Raw genomic sequence first — 10466 nt, forward strand, 5'->3', positions numbered from 1 at the left:
TGTGTCTCCTTGGGGTCTGCTGCTGGTGAGCTGTCCTCTGGGGTCCCTCTTTTGGTCATGCCCATGGGTAGCACAGGCTTAGCTGGCAGCGGGACACTCCAACGTATGTCTTGTGTTCGTTGGTACAGTAGGGTTGGGCAGGATGGGGTGAGATGGGAAGGAAAAACAAGAGCCCGGAGCTCGTTAGGGAGGCAAAGCAGCTCCGACCGCTAATCGTGGTTGGTATCAAGCTGAAGGCAGGAGGTTATTTCACAGCAACCCACAGGAAGGGGGTTGCAGAAAGGAAATGAGGACATTGCAGTTGCCTCAGGAGAAGCTGCGAGCCCCTGGGGAGCCTGCAGAAGAGTAGGGCCGTGGACGGGAGACCCTGGTCGGAGCATGGAGCTCTTACACCTGAGCACGGTTCTGCTGCTCCCGTTGCTCCCTGGTGAGTGCCGGCTGGGTGCGACGGGGCTGGGCGGCACTGGGACAGCCAGGAGGGGCTGGGGGATCTCCACGTGCTTGCTTAGAGCTGGCACCCATTTCCCCCATCAGAGTGAGGGCTGACGCTGGGTTTTCCCCCCTGCAAGGCACCGTGCCAGGCCAGGACAGCTGTGATGGTGAGACCCCAGCCCACCCACACCCCATCGGCCTCCATGCCACCGCTGGGCCCTGACTGCTGCCTCCCACAGCGCTGTCTCGTGGGGACAAGACCAAGCAGTGCTGCAGCATGGCGGTGGAGCCGGAGGAACGTGGTGAGGGCCGTGGCCTGGCCCTGGAGCTGCCCCATCAATGCATGGAGCTGCGCCACTCAGGCCAGCCTGCCTGCCGCTGCCTGCGGGCACGCTGGCTCAGGTAGCGGGGCAGTGCTGTGGGGTGCTATGGGGCCATGGCAGTGCCTTGGGCTGTGCCCCACGGAGCTGCAGGTGCTATGGGGCCATGGCAATGCCTTGGGCTGTGCCCCACGGAGCTGCAGGTGCTATGGGGCCATGGCAGTGCCTTGGGCTGTGCCCCACGGAGCTGCAGGTGCTATGGGGCCATGGCAGTGCCTTGGGCTGTGCCCCATGGAGCTGCAGGTGCTATGGGGCCATGGCAATGCCTTGGGCTGTGCCCCACGGAGCTGCAGGTGCTATGGGACCATGGCAATGCCTTGGGCTGTGCCCCACGGAGCTGCAGGGTGCAATGGGGCCATGGCAATGCCTTGGGCTGTGCCCCATGGAGCTGCAGGGTGCTATGGGGCCATGGCAATGCCTTGGGCTGTGCCCCACGGAGCTGCAGGGTGCAATGGGGCCATGGCAATGCCTTGGGCTGTGCCCCACGGAGCTGCAGGGTGCAATGGGGCCATGGCAATGCCTTGGGCTGTGCCCCACGGAGCTGCAGGGTGCTATGGGGCCATGGCAATGCCTTGGGCTGTGCCCCATGGAGTTGCAGGTGCTATGGGGCCATGGCAATGCCTTGGGCTGTGCCCCATGGAGTTGCAGGTGCTATGGGGCCATGGCTATGCCTTGGGCTGTGCCCCACAAAGCTGCCCGCCCTGCAGAACGGTGCAGTTTGCAGAACAGAACAGCACAGCCGGCCTGCGGGCGCTGCACCTGAACGTCAGCAGGGCCATGGCCCAAGGCCTGCTCCTCGCATTCTCCCCTGCTGAGGTGAGGGCCCCACATGTGCTTTCATGTCCTCCACAATGGGCTTGCGGCAGCCCTGCTTGGCAGAACCCATACGGGCAGGGCTGAGCTTGTGCCTGCTCAGGGCCCCGCAGTGATCAGCTCAGCAGAGGAGGGGACAGTAGGCACAATCCGGCTCCCCAGCGGGGTGTTCCCATCCTCGAGCGGCCAGGCAGTGCGCGTGGTGGTGACTGTGCTCAACATCCAGCAGCTCGCCATGTTCCAGGTACGAGCTCCCGCTTCAGCCATTGGGATGTGGGAGACGCTTGCCGGCTCAGCTCAGCCAGCACTGATCCAAACAGGAGGACAACCAGATGGGAAAGGTCCTGGATGACACCGTGGTGGGCATCGTGGTGGGGGATGGGGACGTCTCAGAGCTGCAGGACCCCGTGCAGCTCACCTTTGCCTACCAGCAGCTGCCAAACGTAAGGCATGCCCTCCCCTCCCTGCGCCTCCTGGTGAGGTGCAGGCTCACACCATGTCCCTGTTTGCAGAATGTCACCCCGCTATGCGTCTTCTGGGAGCCCAGCAAAGGTATGAGGCTCAGCAGGGCTTGGTGGGACTGTGGGCAGGCTGTCTGCCATGCTCCTGGCTGCCATCCTGCTACCAATAAGCATCGCAGCCCCCCAGCCTGTGCTCTGTGAGGCAGGATGCGGGTTTGGGCCGGCACCCACCACTGTGGCCCTGTGCTGGTTGTAGGGCAGGCAGGAGGCTGGAGCAGCCATGGATGTGTCACACAGCCCAGGGACAAGGAGACAGTCTGCGCCTGTGACCACCTCTCCTTCTTCACCCTCCTCCTGGTGACAACCCCTCTCCCTACAGCTCCCACTCTTATCCCTGCTTGGCTGCTTGGTCCCTCATGCGTTACTGCTGGGTGCACAGGGACAGTTGTATTTGCTCCCAGGCGAGCCCAAGCCTTCCCTAACATCAACCCCAGCCCCATCTTTGTGTCCCGGAGGGCAGGGGCAGATCAGTGGAGGATGGGTAGGGTGGAAAGAGCTCTATTCTGGCAGCAGTGAAACTTGAGGTCTGTTCTCTCCCCACCCCAAGAGCAAGCATATCCCCCTGGAGCCACCACCACTTCTGCTCTCCCTGGGGAACTTGGGGACAGACCTGAGGGTTCTGGGCTAGTAGAGCTCCCTGCAGCACCCTGCTGGCGGTATCCCCCCTTGGCTCCTTGGCTTCGGCAGCAACAGCCAGCTTTTCCAGGCTGGTTTGGACCCATCTGACCACTCACGTTTGGCAGAACCCATCTCTGGACAGGTCCATGGCACAGACGTTGGTGGCAGTGGCCAATGCTGGCTGTGGTGTGGCTGTGGCTTTCTCCATCTTCACCTTCGCCTTCTACATCTTCTTAAGGTGGAGTGTGCAAGCAACTCTATAGACCCTGAATGGGTTTGGGGAGGAATGTGGAGCAACCCCAGCCCTCGGGGGAGGGGTGCCCCTCTCCTCTTCCACTTGTCAGTGCCTGCTATGACCCTCCCCAGTAGGTGGCCCCCCCTGCCCCATGCCCCTGTCCTTTCTGCTACCTCCAGGTGCAGTCACAAGCAGTTCAGGTCTGAGGACACCCTCCGCATCAACCTGGGGCTGCACATGAACCTGGTCAGCAGCCTGCTCCTGCTCAACCTGGCTTTCCTGCTCAACAGTGGGCTCTCCAGCAGAGCCCCTCAGGGGCTGTGCAGTGCCCTGGGGGGGCTCACCCACTACTGCCTGCTCTGCTGCTTCACCTGGACGGCACTGGAGGGCTGTCACCTCTACCTCCTCTTTGTCAAGGTCCTTGGCACCTACATACACCACTACCTGCTGAAGCTGTGCATTGTCGGATGGGGTGAGCACAGGCTGCTGGGGAGTGAGGGAGCCTGTGGGTTACAGCCAGAGGGAACTGGGCTTTGCAGTGTTATGGGTGCCTGCAGAGACAGAGAACTGTGACCTACCCCACGCTGCTCTCTCTTGTTCTTCCAGGCCTCCCTGCTCTGGTGGTGGGGGTAGCAGGAGCCATTGGCAGCTATGGAAAATACAGCATTGGGACAGTGGACAACCAGACCGTAATCCACCTGTGCGTGGCACACACCTGCAGGATTTGGGTGGCCCTTTAGCCATGGGGAAGGGTTCCCATAGATGTGTGGGGAGCAGAGCTGCTGGAAGCGTTGCAGTTGTTTCTTTTCAGGTGCTGGATCAATTCTGAACAGTTCCTTGTCCACTACATCACAAACTGCGGCTACTTCGGCCTCATCTTCCTCTTCAACACCATCATCTTCGGGGTGGTGGCCTGGAAGAACTGCCACCTGTGGAGGAATGGGGTGATGCAAGGGCACTGTAAGGCCTGGAAGGTGGCCCTAGCAGCGATGGGTCTCTTCTGCCTGCTTGGAGCCACCTGGGCACTGTCCTTCCTCAGCTATGGCAGCTCTTCCATGCCCATGCTCTTCCTTGCTGCTATCCTCAACTCCCTCCAAGGTCAGGGCCGGCTCCCAGGGTCTGGCTGGGAAGGGGTGGGGGGCAGGAGGAAGCCTGGCACTGGTGGACCAGGAGTCCCAAGGCACACTCATGCCCTTCCCTTCAGCAGGGAGCAGGGGAACCTGCCACGGAGCTCAGCCACTGATGCTGAGCCCTGGAGAGGCACTTGGAGGAGCCTCTCTGCTGCTGCTGCCATGATCTTCTTCCTTCCCCTGCAGGTGTTTTCATCTTCATCTGGCTGGTTGTCCTCTACTACCCAAGGGCAGAGGAGACCAGCAGCTCCCTCTCCCACATCGTGAGGAATGACAAAACCATGGCTGCGTCACAGGGATAGCTGCTGGGCCTTCCCTCTCTGCCTGCCAGCTTCCAGCCCGAGGGACGTGGCTTCCCGTGAGAGCAAGGGCTGCACGGACAGCTGGGCACCCTGGCTGACCAGCGTGGCCCCTGCTCTCACCCACGCCTCATTTTACTCTTTGATGGGTGCGATCTGCCCTAGCTGCCCTTTGGCTCCTGGGGCCAGCTTGGTCCGAGGAGCTCCAGACACCTCCCTCCCTTCTGCATGCCCTCGGAAGTCTCATTCCCCAGTATCTCCTGCTGGAGCCTGCAGGCCATCTGCATTCAGCCTACCTGGAGACATCCCCTTACCCCAGCAGAAGAGAGGGAATTGGGTACTAGATCAGCCTGGAGACCAGGTGCCAGCTGCACCTGAGTTACACCATCCCCTCTACACTGTATGTGCATGTATGCACATCAGCTCAGCCTCTCACAGAGAACTGTTGTATTGGCCAATCCACGTCTGTGTTTTAGCATTAAAACTCTGCTAGCTAGCTAAGCATTATGGATTTTGCTTTTGATGTTTACAAGTGAACAATGTTTATGATTTTCTTCACTTAGATGTATTGGCGAGCCAAAATCTTTCTAGCAATTTGCTGTCATGCAGGGGGAAAGATATCTGTGTGAACACACGAATGTACACACACTTGTACATGTACAGAGCAGCCCTTTCTCTGCTAATGCTACATCATCTGGTGGCACTAAGAACCATGCTTTGTAGTCAATGAATATACGGATGTTGTAATTAAGAAATATACAAGAAAGTTAGGCTAAACAGGTTATCACACTAAAGAAGAATGGATGGAAAGCTTACCCTTGTCCTTGGGCTTGCTAAGAAGACTCCAAGAGGAGCAATCTCCAGAAGAGACCCTTCCCCAGTGGAGTCAGCTCTTAAATGGGGTCTAGGAGAGGTGCAGCCAGGCTCCACCCCTTCCAGTAGCACTGAATTGTCTTCACCTGTGCTCCCAGGGCTGACTCATTGCTCACCTCAGGTGGTCAATCAGAGGTTCAGGCTGTGATTCAGCAGTTCCCATACACATGCAGAGCCCACACCTGGTGGGCAAAGAGCTCCATCTCCCCACCACCTTCCAAAACCAACCACCTGCCCAGCGTAAGTACTTCAGGAAAAAAAATGTAACTGCTCTGTTTGCTCTCTAGAAGCTCTATGTCACGCCTGCAGGCAGGCCCTGCTACAGCTGGGTCACTGGGTCTTGCAGAGCCCAGCAGCTGAGCCCTGTCCCATGGGAGGGTACTGGAGCCCATGAGGCACCCCACTTCACCACCCCAGAGCAGCCCTTTCTGCTCAGCTTTCCTGGGTACTTGTTTCACCATGGGCCAGGAGGGCATGGGAACGTTCAAATGATGCCCAGTGAACAGAAACACACTGATGTGACTCATCCTTTGAGCAACATTTGAATTTCCTTCCTCCAAACCTCTGTAAAGACACAGAAAAAAGCCTCTCTGCCACTACCACATTTATTTGAAACTTGTTATTTTCTACACCATACATCTTCTCATGCTGACAGCTGCAGCAGCCACAGTGAGCGCACCAAGAACACACAGCAGGATGAGGATCCCAGGGAGCCACAGGCTGGGTCCTACCAAAGAGAAGAAAGGTTGGTTACTGGTTTGGGTCCCCCAGACTGGCCCTGATCCTCCCCGGAGTGGCAGACGTACCCTTCGGCTCCTTTTGGTCAGCCCTGGGATGCTGGCTGTCTGCTCTTGGGGAAGGAGCAGCCAGCAGGTGGATGGGTCCATAGGAGACAATTTTATTGTAGTCATCTGCCAGCGCCCGTTTGCTCCTCCAGAGAGTGGGACATTGCTGTTAACAGAATAAAAGGAAGGGAAAAGGGCAGGGAAGAAGCCCTCCTGTGGGGTCAGTGCCTGCCAAGGGGATAGGCTACCCTGGTGCTCTGCCCCAGCAGAGGCACAGCTGTGGTGCAGCCTAGGAGAATGGCTAGCCCCAGAACATGGGAAAGTAGCTGGTTAACAAAGGAACCTTAACCTGCTTCTCCCCAAGTCACTCCTAAGAACTGACCTTGGCACAGGGCTCAGGGCCGTCAGGGAGACACAGCCGGACACGGCAGTGCAGGAATACCTTGGGGTACCCTACAAACTGAAACATCTGGAAGCTGAACTTGGCTGTGGTGCTCTCTCCAATGGCATTCAGGTATGTCACTGTCTCATCATGGGGACACCTGGGGCGAAATAGCACAGTCAGCAGGCAAAAAAAGAAGAACAGTCCAGTCAGGGACACCCACAGCAAGGAGACCAGGAATGCTCACCCCTGCTCAATGAGCTCATGTCGCACATCCTGGTAGGGATCTGCACCTGGCGTGGCCCAGCAGTCCTCCACACTCAGCAGGAAGTACCGGAGCTGGTGCTGCCCTTCAATCTTCAGCATGGCATACAGCGTGTCAGTGATGGGCACGGCCGCAGCTGGCAGCTGGTAGGGCTCAAGGTAGGATGCGGTCTTGTACAGCCTCATGCTGACGTTGAAGTGCCCTTCTCTGACCATGAACTGTACCAGCCTGTGAGGAGAGAAGAGAGCTCATGAACAGCCACGTCAGGTCAGCAGTGCTGGCACAGGCTCTTCATGTTTGCTGACCCCAGATCCCATATGGAGTTCACCCAACCAGTCATGGAGGTAGGAGAAAGGCAGATTGCACGTGCCCCTACCCAGATTACCCCCTACCCTACCCAAACCTTATTCTGAAAGACTACCACGGGGCCCTCTTGGGGAAGAGAAAGAGAGGCACTCCGATGTGATACTGCTCTCAGAGCTCTTTGGTGGCTCCCCAGGGCCTTTGCAGATCATCTCATCAAAGGCATCTATTTTTCCACAAGCTTGAATACACCATCTCAGCAGCAAGATGAAGAGGGACCACTCACTTGTCAACAGGGATGAGAGCAAATGGCACCTTCACCACCTGCTCATAGGCATAGACGCAGGAAAAATGCACCTCCAGCTGAAAGCTCCTGGAGATCACACCCCTGTGTGCTTCCCTCGCTGTCTCAATGATGTTGGAGTATGACACATGGGAGCTGTTTTGCTGGAACGGCAAAAGAAACCATACCTAAGCTCATGTATGGAGTACAGCACATTCTAATGAATTAAGTGATGTATTGAACTATAGGCAGGTCTGCAGAGCTCAGAGGATCCTGCCAGAAAGCTGAAGGCTCTTATCCTAAAGAGCACACTGAGACTTCCATGCTCTGCTGCACAAGATAAGATGTGCTGCCAGCAGTGGTTTGGTGGAGGCAGAAGAGCTTTCTATCAGCCCCCAGGGAAGCCTCCCAAGGGGAAAGAGAGCTTCACAGTGCCAGATAAAAAAGGAAAAGCCTCCAGGGCTGTCCCCATTCAGCATATCTGTTCCTCTCTTGGCTTCAGAGCTATTCAGAGAGGCTCTGTGTTGGATCCTCACCTGAATTATTGATCCACAGGCAGTGTGGTTTTCACCTGTGAGAGTGGCTGCAAAAAACAGCTCACCCTCCTCTTCCCTTTCTGAAACCTTGCATGCCTGGTTCTTCAAGTGGACAAGTTCCCGGGGGATTTTCAACAGTTCAAACACCTCCTTCCTCACCATCATCTTCATGTGCTCTTCCTCACAGGCCAACTTCAGTACCACATCTGGGGGAAAAAGCCATCTGCAATAGCAATAAGGAAGATGCCTGAAGGAGCCCTAAGTCAGCTATGGGATGACACAGTCCTATCGAGCTCAACAGACCCTCATCCCAACCTCATGGGAGGCTGCTGGTAGGAGTCTTCAGAGACATGGGGGAAAGCAAAAGACAAACCTTTGGAAATGAGCTGAATTTAATGAGGATCTGACATTTATTGCTAATCGCCTAAGCCTGACCAAGTCTGCAACTGCTGCTACTTGGAATGGACACAGTCGTCAAGCTAAGACACCACAGGCAGATGTCACAGGTCTGGCCCCCTCTGGGAGAGGACTGTCTATAGAACTCTGTAGTCTGCCAAGGGAACCAGGCAGGAACACCACCCTGCCCATCACCTTTCCCTTTGGTGCCTGTGGGCAAACTGACCTTGCCAGCACCCCAGGTCGTACCTTGGCAGAACACCCCTGTGAAGCCAGGTTTGCAGCTGCAGATGGGTCTGTCCTCTATCACCTGGCAGCCCCCATGGTGCTGGCATGGGTTGGGCATGCAGGCATCTGAGCTCCTCTTGGCACGCAGGGCAAATCTTCCTCTCGAACTGTGTGGGCTTGCCAGCTCACCTGCAGGGAAGGCAGTGCAAGCAAGCTGAAATGCAGCAGGAACATCTAACCTTTGAGAGAATGAGAGCAAGCTCACCCCACTGCTCACAGGGGCTGAAGAGGCTCTAACCTCTCCTTTCCATATCCCCGTCTATAACTGCACAGGGCAGCATACAAGGACACTTACTCTTGTTGCTTTCACAGCCAGCCAGGCACAGGGCAGAGAACAGCAGCAAATATGTCACAGTCCCTTCCTGTAAGAACAATCAGGCTCTGGGTAATGCAGGTTTTCAGCAGGTCCTCATTGCAGAGGTGTTGGCAATCACTCAGAGCCAGCCCTCCAACATGGGTACAATAATTTCTATACTGTATTTCCTCCACAAACTTTAGGTTCAATGGTATGAAGTAATTTCCTATCCCAAAGGGCCAAAGCAGCAATCCTCTCAGCCCTGGCTCCCAAAAGAGAAAAGTAATTTCCCTCTAACCTTTCCAATCATAGTTCTAATGTGAAGATTTAGATCTTAAGAGGCCGTCCTTGCCTTTCCAGTAACTCATATCCACAACAGGAGAGACAATGGGATTAAAAGAAAAGAATCAAACCTTGAACATAACTAAAATTTATGTCATGAAGACATAGATAAAGTCAACCTTTGAGGCTGGGTCAGATAACATTAATTTCTTTTAAGAAAGAAATTTGACGTGGTGCAGGATAAGCCCAGGACTCTTATCAGAACTGTGATATGAGTCACTTGAGGCTGCTGGCTACACCTGTCCCCACAGCAGGGCAATGTCAAAGACAAAAGCTTTGGACTGCCAGACTCTGGTCTAGCAGCAAATCATTTATTCCCTCAGCTACCCTGAGCATCTGCAACCACCAGAAATCTGGGCAAGGAGGATGCAAAGCCCTGGGGATGTAGAGCTCCATCTGCAGTGTGGGGCACGGCCCCAAGGCATGGTCCTCAGGTTTCAGTGGAAACCTGGCTCCTGCTGCTGCCAGAACCATGCTGCCAGCAAGTGCAGGGCTGTTCCCAGTTTGGCACAACCACCTTGGGCAGCTCTGCAAACCTTCTCTCAGATGTGCCACCCATGGCTGCAGGAGCTTCAACAAAGAGCTCCCAGCTGCTCTCATCCTGCCCACCAGCCCAAGGACTGCATACATCCTCAACACAAAGCTCCCACTTCTCTTATCCTACTCACCATTGCCAGACCAATCCACACTTGCCCACCCGCAGCCAGCTGGGTCCTTGTTGTGCTCCCAGCTGCCTGCCTTATATCACCTCCCAGCAGCTCATCGCTCCCCCACCCAGACACGCTGCCTCTGTGATTGCACAAGAGCCAGCAGCAGACGGGGAGGAAACGGCTCTCCAAAAATGTGTCCTCCAGCATGGCCCTTCTGATTAGCTCAGGGCTGGTGAACGCTGACCCAAATCACAGCCCTGATGGGACTCCAACCAGGAGCAGAGCCTGCAATATCCTTATGTCTGCACCATCCCCTGCTTCCCGGAGTTTTATGCATCCACCTGCTGTTGTGGCACCTGCTTTGCCTCAGCGGGAACAGCAGATACCATAGTGGTACATGCAGAGGCCAACAACTGTGCACTCAGTACATGTGGTTTCCCTTCCACACATGAACACACATGATTTCCCATCCACACACGTGCTCTGTTTTTTAGTGACTTCTGAAATCTCAGATCTGGTGAGGGATGCTATGACAGATACAGGAATAAGGGCTTGGTCCTACCACACTTTGTGAAACGGTTATGACAGTGATCACTCAGAGTGATGCTACTTGATATGCTGTGTAAACTGCTGGTTACAC

General features: G+C 55.8%; 2 protein-coding genes across 3 annotated transcripts; one reads left to right on the top strand and one right to left on the bottom strand.

The window, feature by feature from the left end:
- The first annotated feature begins 25 nt into the window (after positions 1-25).
- ADGRG3 (adhesion G protein-coupled receptor G3) lies at positions 26-4924 on the top strand. Of its 2 annotated transcripts, XM_019619638.2 has the most exons (13): positions 26-427; positions 570-599; positions 672-834; positions 1520-1628; positions 1729-1869; positions 1946-2068; positions 2138-2177; positions 2343-2443; positions 2890-3002; positions 3179-3471; positions 3606-3699; positions 3811-4097; positions 4316-4924. In XM_019619638.2, exons 1-13 carry the CDS (start codon positions 379-381, stop codon positions 4429-4431), a joined length of 1659 nt encoding a protein of 552 aa, XP_019475183.2. In that variant the 5' UTR covers positions 26-378; the 3' UTR covers positions 4432-4924. The 2 variants fall into 2 exon arrangements, with proteins under 2 accessions (XP_019475183.2, XP_085091322.1); XM_085235196.1 differs by lacking the exons at positions 26-427; positions 570-599 and having other exon boundaries at positions 700-1628.
- Positions 4925-5892: 968 nt separating this feature from the next.
- On the bottom strand, positions 5893-10048 carry LOC100542440 (pancreatic secretory granule membrane major glycoprotein GP2-like). The gene is made up of 9 exons (XM_010717847.4): positions 9845-10048; positions 8835-8901; positions 8501-8668; positions 7856-8061; positions 7323-7483; positions 6716-6961; positions 6469-6628; positions 6108-6252; positions 5893-6028 (listed from the first exon to the last, which is right to left on the bottom strand). The coding sequence occupies exons 1-9, from the start codon at positions 10031-10033 to the stop codon at positions 5928-5930; spliced, it is 1443 nt and encodes a 480-aa protein (XP_010716149.2). The 5' UTR covers positions 10034-10048; the 3' UTR covers positions 5893-5927.
- Between the last annotated feature and the right edge of the window lie 418 nt (positions 10049-10466).

The sequence above is a fragment of the Meleagris gallopavo genome, chromosome 13, assembly GCF_905368555.1.
Source record: "Meleagris gallopavo chromosome 13, MGAL_WU_HG_1.1, whole genome shotgun sequence".
NCBI classification, from domain to species: Eukaryota; Metazoa; Chordata; class Aves; order Galliformes; family Phasianidae; genus Meleagris; species Meleagris gallopavo.

Bases quoted from the DNA above. Each gene is read 5' to 3' on its own strand.
- ADGRG3 (XM_085235196.1), top strand. From the start codon at position 861: ATGGGGCCATGGCAGTGCCTTGGGCTGTGCCCCACGGAGCTGCAGGTG. The intron at 3,472-3,605 runs GTGAGCACAGGC...TTGTTCTTCCAG, and splicing joins GCTGTGCATTGTCGGATGGG to GCCTCCCTGCTCTGGTGGTG. The intron at 3,700-3,810 runs GTGCGTGGCACA...GTTTCTTTTCAG, and splicing joins AACCAGACCGTAATCCACCT to GTGCTGGATCAATTCTGAAC.
- LOC100542440 (XM_010717847.4), bottom strand. From the start codon at position 10,033: ATGCTGGAGGACACATTTTTGGAGAGCCGTTTCCTCCCCGTCTGCTGC. The intron at 7,484-7,855 runs GTGAGGATCCAA...TTGCCGTTCCAG, and splicing joins CCTGTGGATCAATAATTCAG to CAAAACAGCTCCCATGTGTC. The intron at 6,253-6,468 runs GTCAGTTCTTAG...TTCTGTTAACAG, and splicing joins GCCCTGAGCCCTGTGCCAAG to CAATGTCCCACTCTCTGGAG.